This window comes from Lemur catta, chromosome 6, assembly GCF_020740605.2.
Source record: "Lemur catta isolate mLemCat1 chromosome 6, mLemCat1.pri, whole genome shotgun sequence".
Taxonomy (NCBI): Eukaryota; Metazoa; Chordata; class Mammalia; order Primates; family Lemuridae; genus Lemur; species Lemur catta.
Window position 1 is genome coordinate 57242900 of NC_059133.1, and position 19642 is coordinate 57262541.

The window sequence follows — 19642 nt, forward strand, 5'->3', positions numbered from 1 at the left end:
CTGGGACTACAGGCATGTGCCACCATGCCTAGCTAATTTCTTTCTGTTTTTTAGTAGAGACAGGGTTTCGCTTTTGCTCAGGCTGGTCTCGAACTCCTAACCTCGAGCGATCCTCCCACCTCGGCCTTCCAGAGTGCTAGGATTACAGGCGTGAGCCACCACACCCAGCTGAACATCTCTTTTTTTATGTATTGTTTTCCTAATTTCATTTAGTTGTCTGTGTTTTCTTGTAGTTCACTGAACTTTTTTAAGATGATTATTCTGAATACTTTGTCAGTTATTTGATAGATATCCATGGCTTTAGAGTCAGTTATTGGAGCTTTATTAGTTTCCTTTGGGTAGTGTCATGTTTCCCTGATTCTTTGTGATCCTTGTGTCCTTGTGTTGATGTCTGCATATTTGGGGAAGTGGTCACCACTTCCAGCTTTACAGGTTTGCTTTGGCAGGAACAGACTTCACCAGTCAGTCCAGCCTGGGGTTCTTGATGGACCAACTGGTATCATCTGTAGGTAGCTGGAGCTTGCTACTTCGGTATGTAGTCAGGGAAGGATGTTGTCTATGTTCTACAGTAAGATGGGGCTGCTCTCTGGGCTCTACAATTGCCTCTGGTCTGGTAGGGTCCAGGCCGTAGTCTCCAGCAAGGTTGGTGCTGCTGGCTGGACTCTGCAATTGGCAGGGCTGCTGCTGCCTGGGCTCTGCAGTTGGGTCTAGTCACTGGTGGGTTTCCTACCAGGGTGGGGTTGCTAGCTGTGTTCCACCATGGAGCAGGATCGTTGACCAAGCTTCATATTGGGAGAGGTCTCAGTGTACATCCCACAGTGGGTATAGTGGCAAACTGGGCTCTGCAATTGGATGGGGTTGCTGTCTGTGCTCTGTGGTGGGGCAGGGTTGCTGGTCAGGCTTTATGGTTGAGTGGATCCTGTAGTTGGGTGTGGCTACATGCTGTGTTCTGTGATCAGTCAGGGTCATTGGCTGTGCTCTGTGGTTGGGCAGGGCCTTAAGCTGTGCTTCAGAGTGAGATGGGGGCTCTGACTGGGTTCCTTGTTTGGTCAAGGCAGAGCCTTAGGCTGTGTTCATAGTGAGACAGGGGCTCAGGCTCGGCTCCTTTTTTGTTCAGCGTCACAGGATATGACCTGCAATTAGGTAAGGGCCACAGATTGGGTTCTGCAGCTAAGCCAGGCCTATGACTGGAGACCTCAGCCTGGCAGAGCTGCTTACTGTGCTCCCTAGCTAGATGGAGCTGCTCGATCGGCTGTCAGGTGGGTGGAGCTGCTATCTGGGTTCAGTGGTCAGTCAAGGCTTCCAACAGGCATACAATGTCACTGCCAAGATCTGTGCACTGGTTGCTCTAGGCCCTGCCCCCGTTTTTTGTTTCTACCTGTCCCCCAGTAGTCTAGGCCTGCCAATTTCTCCAGTGTTCCCCATGAGGCATGACTGAGAAGTGCCTTAGAACACTGGGGAAGGTGGTTGTCTGCCATCAGCTCTCTCTTTCCCCTTGGAGAAACTGTAGGCCCAGGGGCTCCCTCTTTTTTGTGCTGGTATTGTTCTGGTGTAGAGGTGTCATGGTAAAAGTGACATTGCTTTTCTTACCTTTTTAATGTGACTTTTCTCAGGTTTTGTGCTCCAGGCAATTGATTCAGCCTCACCCCTGGGTTCTGGGATTTGCACGGGAGCATTCTTGTCTGTGGATATTTGTTAACCAGTGTCTGTCAGGGGAACTAAAGCTGGGAACCTCCTATTCTGCCACCTTGTTGATGCCACCAAGCAGCTACAACTTAACTGAAATCGGTTTTCAGTGATCCAGAACAATGACGGTTTCTTTCAATGCATGAACCAGTGGTGCTTATTGTCCATTAATGGACTGAAATCACCATATTTCAGAAATATTTACTACTCATTTCCTACCTTTAGTTCTTAGAAGAGCTAAGGTTTATTTGGACTCGTACATCTTTGCTTACCCCCATGGCTCCTTGCCTGTTTTCTCTTTTTGCTTGACCAAGGTGTTAAATGTGTCTATCATAACCAGAGTATATTATTATTTGGTATTTATCTTATATTTGTAACCTGAAGTTCACCAACCTAGATGTTATTTTCACATGTTGATTCCTCTAGAGTGAATGGTGTTGAGCATATTTCTGTGTGTTTTCTGGATGATTGTATATCTTTTTGTGCAGTGTCTGTTTAAATCTTTTGTTTCTAAATTGGGTTGTCTACATATTATGTTGAAAGTGTTCTTTATGTATTCTGAATATAAGTTCTTTATCAGTACACATAAATATGTATGTATATCCATATGTATGTATGTATGCATGCATGTATGTATGAATATTTGCTCCCAGTGCCTAGCTTACCTTTTCTTTTGATGAAGTCCAAATTATAATTTTTTTAAGTTCATGATTTTTTTTGTTGGCTTAAGAAATCTCTGCCTATTCCAAGCTTACAATGAATTTCTTCCATATCTTCTTCTATAAGTTGTATAGTTTTAGCATTTTTGCTTAGGTCTATGATTCATTTCAAGTTATGTCTTATATAGGGTGTGAGATAAAGTATGAGGTTAGTATTTTTCCTTACAGATATCTAGTTGTTCCACACAATTTGTTGAAAGGACTATTTTTTATAATTAAATTGTCTCAGTATTTTTGTTAAAAATCAATTGGTCGTATATCTGTGGTCCCGTTCTGGGATTTCTGTTCTTTTTTATTGATATATATGTCTATCTATATGCCAGTACCACACTGTTTTGCTTACTGTGGGTTTATAGCAAATCTTAAAATCAGGTACTTTAAGTCTTCTAACTTTATTCTTTCTCAAAATTACTTTGGCTCTTCTAGGCACTTTGCATTATTATATAAATTCTAGAGAGAATTGTCAATGTCTGCAAGAAACTTGCTGGTAGCCAGGCATTGTGGCTCATGCCTGTAGTCCCAGCTACTCAAGAGGCTGGGGACAAGGTGATCACTTGTCCCCAGGAGTTGGAGAACTGTCTGGTCAACATAGTGCAACCCTTCTAAAAAACAACAACAAAAAACACCTGCTGGGATTTTGACTGGGATTACTTTGAACTATAGATCAATAGGGAGAGAATTTATATCTTAATAACATTGAGTTGTTCAATCCATAAACATGGTATATTTCTATGTATGTATGTCTTTCTTAGTTACTTCTTTAGTTTAGTTTTCTTCTTCAGCAAGTTCTACAGGTTTCTCTTGTAACTTTCAGTTTGTAGGTTTTGTACATATTTTGTGAAATTTATGATTGAGTAATTCATATTTTTAGATGCTAAAGTAAATGAACTTTAAAAATATATTTTCTAGGCCGGGTGCAGTGGCTCACGCCTGCAATCCTAGCACTCTGGGAGGCTGAGGTGGGCAGATCATTTGAGCTCAGGAGTTCCAGACCAGCCTGAGAAAGAATGAGACCCTGTCTCTACTAAAAATAGAAAGAAATTATCTGGCCAACTAAAAATATATATAGAAAAAATTAGCTGGGCATGGTGGAGCACACCTGTAGTCCCAGCTACTTGGGAGGCTGAGGCAGGAGGATCCCTTGAGCCCAGGAGTTTGAGGTTGCTGTGAGCTGGGCTGACGCCACGGCACTCTAGCCTGGGCAACAGAGTGAGACGCTGTCTCAAAAAAATATATATACATTCTTTTTTTCTAGTTGTTCATGGCTAATATTAATACAAGTTGAGTATCTCTTGTCTGAAATTCCTGGGACAAGAAGTCTTTTGGATTTTGGATATTTTATATATTTAACTACTTGAGTAAATATAGGAATATTCATGGTTTCTTTTTGTGTCTATTTTGGTAATTTGTCTTTCGGGAATTTGCCACCCTCTAAATCTATGTTGTTGAACTTATTTGGCATAGAGTTGTTCATAATATTCCCTTATGATTTCTTAATGTCTGTAGGATCTGTAGAAGCGTTCCCTCTTCTGATGTCAATATTGATACTGAGACTGATAGCTTGTGTCTTTTCTTCTGTCACTTTAGCTGGTTTATCATTTTACTGATCTTTTCATAGAACTGGCTTTGGTTTCATTGCTTTCTAGTTTTTCTATTTTGTTACTTCTTTCCTGCTATTTTATACTTTCATTGAGTTTAATTTGGTCTTCCTTTAGCTGTGTGTGTGTGTGTGTGTGTGTGTGTGTGTGTGTATGTGTGTGTAGATAGCATCTCACTTCATTGTGCAGGTAAAATGGTGTCATCATGGCTCATTGAAAACTCTAACTCTGGGCTCAAGTGATCCTCCTGCCTCAACCTCCCAAGTAGCTGGGACTCTAGACACATGCCACCATGCCTGGCTAATTTATTGATTTTTTTTGTAGAGATGGGGTCTCGCTATGTTGCTCAGGCTGGTCCCAAACTCCTGAAGTCAAGGAATCTTCTCATCTCAGCCTCACAAATTGCTAGGATTACAGGGGTGAGCCACTGCTCTGGCCTCTTTTAGCTTCTTTAAGTGTAAGCTTTGATCATTAATATTAGCCCTTTCTACTCTTATAAGAATTTGATGCTATAAATTTTTCTTATAGCATTGCTTTCAATGAATACACAAAGTTTAATGTGCTTTATTTTCACTTTCATTCAACATAAAACATTTTCTGATTTACTTTGTGATTTTTTTTTTACTTATGGATTACTTAGAAGGTATGTACATATTTTAGGTTTCATAGATATATCTACTGATACTGATTTCTAATTTAATTCTATTGTTGTTACAGAACATACAATGTAAGATTTCAGTCAATTGAAATTCAGAGTCTTGTTTTACGGCTCAAAATATAGTTTTTCTTGGGACACGGTCCATGTACACTTGTGTACACTTGAAAAGAATTATATTCTGAAATTGTTAAGTGTAATGTTTTATAAATGTGAATTAGGTTAAGGTAGTTGATAGTGTCATTCAGATCTTCTGTGTCCTTATTAGTGACCTAATTGCTGTATCAAGTATTGAGAGAGAGGTATTAAATCTATAATTATTTACAGAGTTTAAATTTGTTTCTTCCTTCAGTTATTTATGTCTTTGCTTCATGTATTTCGAGGCTCTGTTACTAGGCAGAAGTATATTTCTCTGGTTATTGCTGCCTGATATATTTACCTTATCATTATGACATTATGAAGTGTTCCTCTTTGTTAGTGACCTTCTTTGTCCTGAAGTCTGTTTTGTCTGATATGCATTTAGCCAGTCCTTATGCTTTATTGTGCTTATGCGTCCCAACTTTTAAAATTTAACCTACTTGTGTCTTTATATTTAAAGTGTGCCTTATAGACAGTGTGTAGTTCTTGTTTTTATATCCTCTGATAATTTACTGCATCTCTTTGAAAATTAAAAAATTTGATTGTAAAATACATGTAGCATAAAATTGGCCATCTTAACCGTTTTTAAGTTACCATCCAGTGGCATTAAGGACATTCACATTGTGCTACCATCACCACCCACTGTCCATTCACAGAATTCTTTCATCTTGCAAAACTGAAAGTCTGTCCCCATAATAATTCTTTATTCTGACCTACCCCAGCACCTGACAACCACTTTCTTTCTCTGTGAATTTGACTTCAGTAGATACCTCATATAAGTGGAATCGTACGGTATTTCTTTTTTGTGACTGGTTTATTTCATTTAGTATAATGTCCTTGGGGTTCATCCATGTTTTAGTATCTGTCAGAATTTCCTTCTTTTTTAAGGCTAATAGTCCATTGTGTGTATATTTCATATTTTGTTTATTCATTCATCCACCAACCGACTGTTGGGTTGCTTCCATCTTCTTGCTGTTGTAAATAATGCTGCCATAAACATCAGTGTGTAAATATTTCTTTGAGATCCTGCTTTATTTTTATTTTTTTATTTTTTTTTTGAGACAGAGTCTTTACTCTGTTGCCCAGGCTAGAGTGCCATGGCGTCAGCCTAGCTCACAGCAACCTCAAATTCTTGGACTCAAGCAATCCTCCTGCCTCAGCCTCCCAAGTAGCTGGTACTACAGGCATGCGCCATCATGCCAGGCTAATTTTTTCTATATATATTTTTAGATGTCCATATAATTTCTTTCTATTTTTAGTAGAGACAGGGTCTCGCTCTTTCTCAGGCTGGTCTGGAACTCCTGAGCTCAAACCATCAGCCCGCCTCGGCCTCCCAGAGTGCTAGGATTACAGGCGTGAGCTACCATGCCTGGCCTCGAGATCCTGCTTTAAATTATTTTGGTTATATACCAAAAGAAGTGGAATTGCTGGATCATATGGTAACTCTATGGGAAAGAACTCTAAGGGAGAGTCTCACTCCATTGCCCAGGCTGGAGTGGCATGATCACAGCTCACTGCAACCTTGAACTCCTGGGCTCAAGTGATCCTCCCACCTCAGCCTTCTGAGAAGCTGGAATTAAAGTCACATGCCACCACACCTGGCTAATTCTTTTTTATATTTTTGGTAGAGATGGGCTCTTACTCTTGCTCAGGCTGGTCTCGAACTCCTTACCTCAAGCAGTCTTCCCGCCTCAGCCTCCCAGAGTGCTAGGATTACAGGTGTGAGCTACCACCCCCAGCCAGAAACCAGTTATTGAGTACCTTCAAATATCAGGAAGTTCATAAACTCAACATTACAACAATGCTGTAAATAAGTATTAATAAATATCCGAACCCTTATAACTACTAAGTAACAGAATAAAATTTGAAGCAAAGTCTATCTTAGATTCCCAAAGGTTATTTTCTGTTACTCTCATGGTGGAGACAATCGTTTATATTTGATTCTAAGTGGCTAAAATAGTGATCTACTCTGGGCAAAAAGATAAGAAGTTCCCGGTAGTAGCTCCTGCCTGATTAGAAATGTAGACCTAAAGAGTACCTAGAAGATGCCTTTGAAGTGAAAAGCACAGGCTTCCCCTCCAATGCTGTTAATACATTTCAGAAGAGTTTCTTTTTTTTTTCCCCATAATCAAAACTTTATTGAAAACTGACACCAAAACAGGAGATCATTGTTATATACCTTACAAAATCAAATGTAATTATTTTGGTAGATTAACTAAAATTATCGAATTTATGATAAGGCTTTTTGTGAGATAACACAAATTCAGGAAATTGTGTAGATCATTAGTGTTGCTTTCTTCTAAGTGAACACCCTTCTGTGGGTCTGGCTTGTCCTCCTGTAGGCTGGCACAACACTGTTGAACAACCTACACAAAGAACCACTATCTGAGCATGGCTGAAACTGTGGTAATCTGGTAGCAACCTGGACATTTTACATCCATAAAATAAGAGTTTGGACTTTGAACTATCCATTTCTTTTTGTTTTTTCTTTTCCTCTTCCAAGGAGGGATGTAGTAAATCTCTAGCCAAAGGCATCTTGATCCTTTCTCAAGCCCAGCTGGTCCAGACCCTATTAACATTCAAGGTTATCAAGTGAATCTGAATGATACTCAGGCAGTATAAATAGGAAAAGAGAAATGCATTATGTTAATTGCTATCTAAACATTACCAACTAATTCCTTATGAGATCTTGTCAATGGATAAACTAGGGCCTCTTTCAAGAAAGAACAACCAACATCCCTCAGTGTTGCTCAGTCTGTAAAAATCATAGTCATCTACCCCTCGAGTGTTAGCTAGTAATGATCCCTAAGGAAATTAATAGGTAGGAAACTCATGCTTACTTTCAATTAAATCCTGAAGTTAGGTTAATGCAAAATAGCAACAAAAACACTTGGTTTTGGCTGATTGGATGTGAAAAAGATAAGAAAATAATTATTTCTCTTTTGCTAAATGGATTCTCCTAAGTTCAAGGGAAATGTGAGTTGACTAATAGTAGATACTAATCCTGTCAACTTTTTATTTTGTTTCATTCTCTTCATTTTCTTTTGTTCCTTTTAATTCATCTTATAGATTAATCATCCTAAAGTTTATCCCAGGTTGGTTTCCCTCTCGTACCCAGCACGCTTTCCCGTCACTCTCCTCACAGTTAATTCAGAGCGCGCACAAAATACAAACTTGTAGCATGAGCTTCAAGAAAATAAGGTTTAGAAAGTAGGTTATAATCCTGGGAAAAAGTCACATTATAAATTTCTAAATAAAAAGTAAAAGTAAGCTATGTCTGAACCATAGTTCTCTCTTGGCATAGTAAATGAAGTATTGATATCAAATTAATTCTTTTAATGACAATTTAAATAATAGGCAAATGCTTATTTCTCCAAATATCGTTTGAGAATTAGAAGCAAGATAATAATTTTAAAAATAGTAAATCATACAAATTTTTTTGATTAAAATAAAATGTAACTTAAAAGGAGTTTTGATTAATTTAATGAAAGAACAGCTTTCGTTTTAATTATAAACTATTTGGCATTTATATACATGAAGTATATATTTAACTGAATATTTTATACAAACTCTAGGAAAGTATTCCAAATACAAAATTATGATTATAAAGTAAAACAATCAAGACACATCAAGGAAGCATATGATTCGGTGCCAAATTTACAATCGTGTATCTAATATGTCACAATCCTTACATTTTGAAAAATGTGCACATGAGAACTCTAACATGGGAAATTAATTGGTAAAAGAATAAATGATTTTCAGTATGTAGAACATAGAGACACAGTGCAAAATAAAGATACTAAAGTCTTTAGAATTTCTTTATGTTGTTGCTAGTAAGATAACAGAACCTAAAGCTACGAAGATCTGTCCAAGCAAAATACTTATATTCAATGTGCCTTTTGCGCTTGTCTGGGAGAAGTGATCTGTCAGCCACTTTTGAAAGAAGGATGGCCCACAATAGATACCAGGAAAATTTCTTCGACCACAGCCATGTCCGTAACTGGTAATTCCCATTACAAAAAATCTTTTATGTTCTGGTAAGTAGCACATTAATGGTCCGCCACTATCACCCTATCAAAAAAGCCCCAAAATAGTGTTAGTTACTTCTAGTATTCGTTAAGCAGCAGTAGAACTGGGGAAAATTAATTACATTAAACATAGATTTATATAAATATACATTTTAAATATACCCCCAAATGTTAAAGATCCATAGATTTTGAGTTTAATATTCCAACTCAAACAGGAGGTATTCAGTCTGCCCAGACATTTGGAGGAACTATACAGTTGATAGATAAACTTCTCATCTGCATAGTTTTGAACCAAAATACTATAAATAAAATTGTTTGGATTTTTTAATGCAATTACTCAGGAGAAATATAATTTAGGAAGTGTGTAAAATATTGCAAAAACTGTCCATTAGAATATTTTTCTTAATACTGTGTGTGAAAGGCATAACTCTAAGATACATGAAGGATTCTTTTAGGTTTGTATGTGGTTTGCTAGCTAAAGAGGCATAAACTGGCACCTTGCAAGAGATGACATCTTTCTAAGTGTTGACTTTGGGTAGCGTAGCAAAATGGGAATAAAGGGCAGAGACTCTCTCTGTATTATAAATAACAGATCTCTTTCACAGTTTATACAAGACTATTAATGCAGCCAAACACTGGTTACTAAGTCCTGTTAATGCACTCAAACCAACAAGGACACTGAAATAACTGTTTCAGTGCCTAAAAGTTAAGGTTTGTGTTTCTAAGGTGTTTCCAATTCTCTGTGTAAGGCAGGCATTTAATAATTACTTTTTGATGATAAGGATGTTTTGCCTAGGAATGCAATTCAATTAGATTGGATTCTTCACTATTTTACTTAGCAAGATTTTTAAGGAAAAGGACACAGGAAAGATAAACCTTAGATTTCAGTAATGGGAATGAGTAGGAAAAGATGAGAATCTGGGATACTCTTGGGAATGAAGGACTGGTAGGTTTGGAAATAGTGAAGAAAATGGGAATAGAGTCAAAAAGCATAAAAAGATAAAACAAAAAATTGATCAGTTGGACTGCATAAGAAAATTGACTTCTGTGCTATACACGATAATGTCAGAAAAGTGAAAAAACAGTCCACAGAATGGGAGAAAATATTTGCTTATCCTATATCTAGTAAGGGACTTGTATCCAGGATATATGAAGAATGCTTCAACTCAATGATAAAAAGATAAATAAGTAAATTTCAAAATGAGAAAATGATCCAAATAGACATTCTCTAAAGAAGACATATAAGTGGATAATAAGTCCAATTAAAACCACAATGGAATACTACTTCATACCCACAGGGATGGCTATAATACACAAAAATATAGACACAAATGTTCATGGTAATATTATTCATAAAAGCCAGAAAGTGAAAACAGCCTAAATGTCCATCAACTAATGAATGGGTGAATGAAACATGGTATATCCATACATACCCACACAATGGTACATTATTTGGGAAAAGAAATTAATAAAGTATTGATACATTATACAACATGGGCAAACCTTGAAAACATTATACTAAATGAAAGAAACAGCGATAAGGCCAGGTGTGGTGGCTCATGCCTGTAATCCTAGCACTCTGGGAGGCTGAGGCGGGTGGAGCATTTGAGCTCAGGAGTTCAAGAGACCAGCCTGAGCAAGAGCGCGACCCCGTCTCTACTAAAAATAGAAAGAAATTATATGGACAGCTAAAAATATATATAGAAAAAATTAGCCAGGCATGGTGGGGCATGCCTGTAGTCCCAGCCATTCAGGAGGCTGAGGCAGTAGGATTGCTTGAGCCCAGGAGTTTGAGGTTGCTGTGAGCTAGGCTGATGCCACAGCATTCTAGCCCAGGCAACAGAGTGAGACTGTAGAAAGAAAGAGAGAGAGAGGAGGGAGAGAGAGAGAGGAGGGAGAGAGAGAGAGAGAGAGAGAGAGAGAGAGAGAGAGAGAGAGAAAAGAAAGAAAAGAAAGAAAAGAAAGAAAAGAAAGAAAGAGACCAGTGATAAAAGACCCCATATTGAATTATTTCATAAAAGTCCAGAATAGGCAATGTCCAGGATCAGCAACTCTACAAAAATTAGTGGTCTAGAAGTGGGTGGGAGGAAAATAGGGGAGTGATTCCTAAGGGGTATGGGTTCCTTTCTGGGGCGACAAAAATGTTCTAAAATTAGATTGTGGTGATGGTTGCACAATTCTATACATACACTAAAAAAAAACATTGAATTTTATACTTTAAATAGGGGAATTATATCTCAAAGGTGATGAAAAAAAAAAAAAAGATTCAAGGCAAATCTTGCCTAAGGTGGACCGTGATGAAACCAAGGAATCAGAAACCAAGAAGATTTGGATTGTTGGATTGTTAAAAAGGAGAAAAGAGAATTCAGTATTTTTACACCTGATAATTAAGACCTCCTGAAAGTGATCAAGGCCTTGTTCACATTCCCTCTGGCTTCAGAAAATATTTTTAAGGAAAATTATTTGGTCTTACCCTGCAAGTATCAAAATATCCATTTTCATCACCTGCACAAAACGAAGTGTCAGGAATTATTCCCCCATAACTCCTCTCAGAATTACAAATATTTCGAGAAATATAGTGCACTTCTGCTTCCTGTAAGAGATCTGTAACATTACCTGTTAACAAAAAAATAGCAATAAATTATTTTGGAGCACAGACATTTTTACAGTGATTTAAAATTTTGGTGTTTAATAGATTTTCTTTCCAAAGTGAGTGATTCAACAATTATGTAAAATTATATCCATATATATATATGTATGTATGCCTAGGAAGATTGTAGAATGTTCACCTAAATGTTAATGACAGTTATCTCTGGATAATAGGAATTTCAGGTGATTTTAGTTATCTTTGCTTTCATGTATTTTTTGAAGGTCTCCCAAGAGGATCTATAAGTTTACAAAATAAAGCTATGTAAAAATTATCAAGGGCTACAGAGGTAAATGCGGAAGTCAATTTTATGTTGTAAATTGTGGATAATTTTTATTAAATTTGCTAATGATGCTAAGTTGTGAAGGATGGTGAACATAAAAATAGATTTTTAATTCATGTGTTCCCCTAACTTATCTGCTAATTCCTGAACATAAAGTGGTTCTTTGTTATAGAAAGGGTAGGAAAATGCAAGACATTAATTCAGGAATTATTAAAAGTCAGATTATTGGAAGATAAATCCATAGAAAAGCTACTATAACAGCAGCATCTGATCCCATCAGTCATTTCAGAGTTTCAGTTGTCACATGTGGTAGCTGAATATTTTGTGTGCCCTGCATCCCTCTCCAACTTTTCTGGTAGTAGACATTGTCCCCCCTGGCTTCAGATGAGCAGATGACCCAATTCTATTCTCCTGGTGATACTGATTGATCTTAGGATGACTTTATTTGATGTAAGTCTAGCCAATTGGAATACTTCCACAGCATTTTTAATATGAGCTGCCGGAGAAGAACTTTTTTCACCCTAGTTACAAGATTATTTGGCTATATGTCCAAAGCAGCCTACAGCCACAGTTCCTTTGAGGACAGGCAGCCTAAGAGAATAAAGTCAACACCCAGAGACAGACAAAAATAGGAAGTAAAAATAAAATAATATGTCCTAATGTCATTCAGATTCCTGGATTGAGGTTTCCCAGAGGCCAGCCACATTTCTGCCATTTATTTAAAAACAATTTATTAGGGGTGGAGCAAGATGGCTGAATAGAAACCTCCAGCAACTGTCCCTCTGCAGGAACACCAAATTCAACAATTGTCCACACAAGCAAGTACCTTCAGAAGAACCAAAAGCCGGGTGAGTGATCACTTGATTTTGACATTATATCTAGGACAGAGGCGCTGAAGAGGGCAGAAAAGGCAATCTTGCATTTCCTACGCCACCCCCTTCCATCCCCCAGCAGTGCTGCACCAGCATACCTAGCAGGGAGAGAATCTGGGTGCCTGGGGGAGGGAGAGTGAAGTGACTGTGGGACTTTGCATTGAAACTCAGGGCCACCCTGGCACAGGGGACACAGCACAGGGCAGAATTCTGCCCGTGCCCACAGAGGGAGCGTTTAGACTAGGCCTGCCAAAGGGAAATCCTCTGCCCCAAACTGAGTTCCAGCTAACCCCACCACCAGCTGACAAAAAACAGCCTGGGGCCTGGACTAAATTTGTAAGGCAGTTGGGCCACAAACTGAGTCTTAAAAAATTCAAAAAAATTGAAATCATACCAGGTATTTTCTCTGACCGCAATGATATAAAACTAGAAATAAATAACAAGAATTCTGTGAATGGAATTGTGTCATCTGCTCATCTGAAGCCAGGGGGACAATGTCTATTACCAGAAAAGTTGGTGAAGGTTGCAGGGCACACAAAATATTCAGCTACCACATATGACAATGGAAAATACACAAACATATGGAAAATAAACAATATGCTCCTGAATGACCAGTGGGTCAATGAAGAGATTAAGAAGGAAATAAAAAATTTCTCAAAACAAATGAAAATGAAAATACAACATATCAAAACCTAAGGGATATAGAAAAAGCTGTAACAGGAGGACAGTTTATAGCAATAAATGCCTACATCAAAAAGGTAGAAAAGCTTTAAATAAACAACCTAATGATGCATCTCAACAAAAAAGAGCAAGCCAAACCCAATATTAGTAGAAGAAAAGAAATAATAGAGCAGAAATAAGTGAAATTGAAACAAAAAAAATTACAAGAGATCAATGAAACAAATAGTTCGTTTTCTGAAAAGATAAACAAAATTGACAATTCTTTAGCCAGACTAAGAAAAAAAAAAGACCCAAATAAATAAAATCAGAGATGAAAGAGTAGACATTACAGCTGATACTGCAAGAATGCAAAGGATCATTAGAGATGACTATGAGCAACTGCATGCCAATAAATTGGAAAACCTAGAAGAAATGGATAAATTCCTAGACACATACAACCTACCAAGATTGAACCAGAAAGAAATCCAAAACCTGAATAAACCAATAACAAGTAAGGGGATAGAATCAGTAATAAAAAGGCTCCCATCAAAGAAAAGCCCAGAACCCGATAGGCTCACTGCTGATTTCTACCAAGCATTCTAAGAAGAACTAATACCAGTCCTACATAAACTATTCCAAAAAAATGAAGAGGAGTGAATACTCCCAAACTTATTTTATGAGGCCTGTATCACCCTAATACCAAAACCAGAAAAAAACACAACAAATAAAAAACTACATGCCAATATCTCTGATGAACACAAATGCAAAAATCCTCAATAAAACACTCGCAAACCAAATTCAACAACACATTACAAAGATTATTCATCATGATCAAGTGGGACTCATCACAAGGATGTAAGGATGGTTCAGCATACACAGATCAATCAATGTGATACATCATATCAATAGGACCAAGGACAAAAAACATATGATCATTTCAGTTGATGCTAGAAAAGCACTCAATAAAATTTAACATCACTTCATGATAAAAACTCCAAAAAACTGGGTATAAAAGGAACCTACCTCAACACAATAAAAGCTATATATAACAGACCCACAGCTAATATCATACTGAATGGGGAATAATTGAAAACCTTTCTTCTAAGGTCTGGAACAAGACAAGGATGCCCACTTTCATCACTGTTAACATAGTACTAGAAGTTCTAGCTAGAGCAATCAAACAAGAGAAAAGTAATAAAGGGTATCCAAATTAGAAAGGAAGAAGTCAAATTATCCTTGCTTGGAGACAATATTTGCCTAACATATTATGTCTTAATGTTTTAGTCTGTCCCCACCAGTTTTCACATTTGATACTAAAATTCACAGGTTCCCATTTTTGGCTATTCTGAATAATGCTACCATGAACATTTGTGTACAAGTTTTTGTGTGGACACGTGTTTTCATTTCTCTTGGGTATATACCTAGAAATTGAATTGTTGAGTCATATGGTAACTCTATGTTTAACTTTTTAAGGAACTTCCAAACTGTATTCCAAAGCAGATGCATCATTTTTTATTTCCACCAGCAATGTGAGGGTTCTAAGTTCTTCACAGCCTCATCAATGCTTGTTGCTATCTAGCTTTTTGGTTATAGTCATCCTGTGGGTGTGGTATCTGTTAACTTTTAAATTTTTATTGCTAGTATATATAAATAGATTTTTGTATATCGGTTGTATTTTATGTATTGCTGATTTTGTGTACTGGCTACTTTATTCAGACCCTTCTGAGAAATGGCATCATTAGGTAATTTCATCATTATTTGAATATCATAGAGTGTACTTACACAAACCTAGATGGTCTATCTTACTACACACCTAGGCTATATGGTATGGGCTATTGCTCCTAGGCTTCAAACCTATACAGCACGTTACTATTCTGAATACTGTAGGCGGTTGTAACACAATGGTAGGTATTTGTGTATCTAAACATACCTAAACATACATAGAAAAGGTACAGTAAAATTATGGCATTATAATCTTACGGGAACATCATCGTATATGTGCTCCATCACTGACCAAAATGTTGTTACATGGCACATGACTATATATAAGCATTGACCTTTCTTTGCCAATAATCAGGAAAATGTGTCTCAGTAAAATTCAGACTATAATTACCTTGTTCTTTTGTTCTTCCCCAGCCACTTATAAAACATGTTGTGTTTTGGTCCAGGTTTTGAAAAACATCAAAAGGTAGACAAATAGGCTGAATATAATCATTATACCTCACTGCTTTTTTTAAATGAAAAAGTGCAATATCATTTATGTAAGATTCCAAAATGAAGTCTGGATGAATAATGATTGCTTTAATTTTAATCTTCTTGGTATGTCCATGGTCCCCATGTCTGTTATTAGTTCCAATCACAGCTCTCCACATTAAAGGATCTCTGAAAGAAAATAAATATTTTTATTTTAAGTATGGTTGTTTAGGTAAATATTCTTAATTTCCCATTAGTTTTTTTCCTCATGTTAGATTAATAGCAAAAAAAATTTAATAGCACTTTCATGTGACAAAGTATAAAATAAAAGCCCAAATATGATATAGGGAAGAAGAAAAAGATCAATGGGACAGAAAATCCAGAAACAGTAGGGCCAGGCACAGTAGCTCATGCTTATAATCTTTGCACTGTGGGAAGCCGAGGATCACTTGATGCCAGGAGTTTGAGACCAGCCTGAGAATCATAGTGAGACCCCATCTCTACATAAAATAGAAAAAAAGGCCAGGCGAGGTGGCTCACACCTGTACTCATAGCACTCTTGGGAGGCCAAGGCTCCCACAGGCTCCCGAGACCAGCCTGAGCACAGTGAGACACTGTCTCTACCAAAAATAGAAAAATTAGCCAGGTGTGGTGGCAGGCGCCTGTAGTCCCAGCTACTCAGCAGGCTGAGGCAGGAGGATCACTTGAGCCCAGGAGTTTGAGGTTGCAGTGAGCTATGATGATGCCACTGCATTCTACCTGGGACCACAGAGTAAGACTCTGTCTCGGAAAGGAAAGGAAAGGAGAGGAGAGGAGAAAGGAGAAGAGAAAGGAAAGGAGAGGAAAGGAAAAAAGAAAAAGAGAAAAGAAACTAGCTGGATGTGGTGACACACGCCTATAGTCCCAGCTGTTTGAAGGCTGAGGCAGGAGGATTGCTTGAGCCCAGGAGTTCAAGGTCGCACTGAACTATGATGACACCACTGCACTCTAGCCCAAGCAATGGAACATGACCCTGTGTCAAAACATAAAAAAGAAAATCCAGGAATAGATTCAAGTACATGAGAATTTAACATATGATTAAGGTGGCATTTCTTACCTATAGGTAAAAGGACGAATTATTCAATATGTGGTATTGGGACAACTAGCTAACTATTTAAAAGAGAAATAAAATTAAATCCCTGAAATAACACTAAATACCAAAATAAACTCTGAATGGATTCAATATTTAAATGCACAAATCTTTTAATAAAGAGTTCCTGTTTTTTATTTTTTTTAGAGATACCCAGTCATATGTCTGAGATTTGCTTCAAAATAATTGGAGGGGGGAGTTGGTTAGGGTATAAATGAAACACAATCAGGTATAAGCTAATAACTTGAACCTGGGTGATGGGTACATGGAAGTTCACTAAAATATTCTGTCTACTTTATAGATATTTTTGAAAGTTTGAATGAAACATTTGGATATTAACTTAGCATGAGAAATTTTAAAATTAAACCAGAAAAATTATAGATGAATATATAACATTGACATAAGAAAGGACTTGATAATACATGACAGTAAAGGTAAAAACAAGAAGCAAATAATGAATCTTGACAGTCTTAAAAAAAAAAAAAAGCAAGCAAAAAAAAAAACCAAACAAACCAGAAAAGGTGAAAAGATCAAAAATTAAAAGCTCAAGAGGCTAACATTTGTTACAGCTAGAATTGAATTAGAAAAGAGGAACTTTCACTTTATACACTGCTGTTCACAGATACTGAGATAACTTTTTACCCTTCAAATTGGCAAAGTATGTGAGTATGTGTGTGTTTGATGATAATAGTACAGATGAGTTATGAGAAATGGGAAATGAGAAATTCATCCTAAAATTCATACGGAATATCAAGGGACTCCAAATAGTCAAAATGTTGAAAATTCATAAAGGTTTATTGGATTACAGCTATACTTATTCAACTATATACTGTCTATGGCTGCTTTCATGTCAAGTAATTGTGACAGAGACCATATGATCTAGAAAGCCTAAAATATTTACTATCCTTAGAGAAAAAGTTTGTCAACCTCTGAATTAATGGATTCATTTCAACAAATACAGTGCACTATGTTTAAGGCATTATGGTTCCTTGCAAACATATGACAACTGAAAATGACTGAAGTTAAATGGTCCTCTACCACTTCAAAATATCCCCTACGAGAATAAAACAGATGTGTTCTGAATACATACCTAACGTCTTTAATGCAGTGGGCAGCTGTGAGGACCCACTTGTCTCTCACTAGGCTTCCCCCACATACATGAGAAAGTAAACTGCCATATTTAATCTGCAGGCTAACTAGCCACGGCCACGCGCCAGTTTGAGCTTCTGTGCCCCCTATAATCCGAGACCCTTTCAACACATCCCTAAGCGGTGCTGTTCCACAATCTAAAAATAAAAACGATAAGTTATTTGGACTGAGCATCTATATTGGGTTACTTCTTAATCTGAACACATTAATACAATCCTCTAAATTCCTATTTAAAACACGTATAAGCTGGATACCTGAGGTATGACCATATTTTGAAAGAATCTTAAAGGAGAGTTAAATGTGCCATAATTGATTACTTACAAATAGACATGAAATCAACACAATTCATTATTTTAAAAACTCTATTCCCCAAAAGTATAAAAATGAGAGGTTTCTCTGGCCAGGGATCATGCTCTTCTCTGTGTGAAACAGTGATTTAAGAGCCTGGGCCTGGTGAGTCCAGAGCTGCGAGGTCCCACACTTGCCATTTAACTTGTTGGGTTAATTTTTGCCAACTGTAGTATGAAAAGGTCACGTAACAGCCCTTTCAACTCTGAATCCCAATGAATCATCATTTCACAAAATGGGAATGATAAACCGCAGCATGTTTTGAGGGGCAAATACAGATGCCCTATACAAATGTATGTCCTTTTTTCTGTTACTGCTACTATCATCATTATAATGGGTCTAGAAACTGCTCAGGTCTGTAAAATTTTGGTTAAAGGCAGTTGGGACAAGAAAAAGAGGGGCCCGAATTCAAGCACCATAGTGGCAGGGGCGGGGAGGCAACGGGGGCCGCCCCGCCAGGACCGAGCAGGGACTGTCCTGTGTGTCCGGCCTTTCCTCCTCCTCCTCTCGCCCGCCCTCCCGGACCCACCCACCGGCCTGCTCCCGCGCGGGGCCGAGCCTGCTCCTGCCAGAGAGTGAGCTGCGGGCGGAGAGGAGGTGAGCGCTGCCCACGAGCAGCAGCGAGGCGCCCAGGAGCCCCAGCCGCATCTTGGAGCCCCGGGCGGGCAAGATGGCGGCAGGCGTCGTCCGCCCGCCCGCAACGGCGGAGGCCCACGGCCGGGGACGGGCGGCAGCGCGGGCCGGTGGGTGACAGGGGCCTGCGGGCGGGCCGAGCCGCCCAGCCGAGTCAGGCCTCCCGGTGGTCCTGGACAAAAGTCGAGTGTCCTGCCCTCAGCCAAGCTCAGGGGATTGTTTTTCTTGTTGTTGTTGTTTTTGAGACAGAGCCTCGCTTTGTTGCCCGGGCTAGAGTGAGTGCCATGGCGTCAGCCTCGCTCACAGCAACCTCAAACTCCTGGGCTTAAGCGATCCTACTGCCTCAGCCTCCCAGGTAGCTGGGACTACAGGCATGTGCCACCATGCCCGGCTATTTTTTCTATATATATATTTTAGTTGGCCAGATAATTTCTTTCTATTTTTAGTAGAGACAGGGTCTCTCTCTTTCTCAGGCTGGTCTTGAACTCCTGAGCTCAAACGATCCACCCGCCTTGGCCCCCCAGAGTGCTAGGATTACAGGCGTGAGCCACCGCGCCCGGCCTGGGGATTGTTAATCGACAAGACTTTCCTGGGTCCTGTCTACACACTTAAGCGGCATGGGGGGACTCTTCTGGTGGGAGGGAGGACCTGGAGCCACTCCCTGAGGCTTCCAGAAACAAGAGCTTCTAAACTGTGGACCATACACTAGGGCTTGAGGCAATGCAGGTCTAGAGATTGGGATTTGTGACAGCATGGCCATTGGAGGAACCCAGTCTCTGTGAGGCAGATTAATCTCATTATTTGAAAGCTTTGAAGTGGTTTGCCTTGATCTGATCAACTCAGGGTAAGCTTTGATAAAATCAAATTTAAGAACCTGCACCATTAAGGACAAAGTCTGACTGAT

At 38.5% G+C, this 19642-nt stretch overlaps 1 protein-coding gene and 1 pseudogene across 1 annotated transcript; both read right to left on the reverse strand.

Moving 5' to 3' along the window:
- Positions 1–6917: 6917 nt before the first annotated feature.
- On the reverse strand, positions 6918–7331 carry LOC123640376 (annotated as a pseudogene).
- Positions 7332–8243: 912 nt separating this feature from the next.
- Positions 8244–18753, reverse strand: TMPRSS12 (transmembrane serine protease 12). The gene is made up of 5 exons (XM_045555167.1): positions 18568–18753; positions 17699–17931; positions 15400–15668; positions 11298–11440; positions 8244–8867 (listed from the first exon to the last, which is right to left on the reverse strand). The coding sequence occupies exons 1-5, from the start codon at positions 18751–18753 to the stop codon at positions 8616–8618; spliced, it is 1083 nt and encodes a 360-aa protein (XP_045411123.1). The 3' UTR covers positions 8244–8615.
- Between the last annotated feature and the right edge of the window lie 889 nt (positions 18754–19642).

Excerpts from the sequence above, each read along its gene's own strand:
- TMPRSS12 (XM_045555167.1), bottom strand. The coding sequence starts at position 18,753 with ATGCGGCTGGGGCTCCTGGGCGCCTCGCTGCTGCTCGTGGGCAGCGCT. Across the intron at positions 15,669-17,698 it reads CACTGCATTAAAGACGTTAG|AGATCCTTTAATGTGGAGAG; the intron begins GTATGTATTCAG and ends ATTTTCTTTCAG. Across the intron at positions 11,441-15,399 it reads GGGAAGAACAAAAGAACAAG|GTAATGTTACAGATCTCTTA; the intron begins GTAATTATAGTC and ends TTTTGTTAACAG.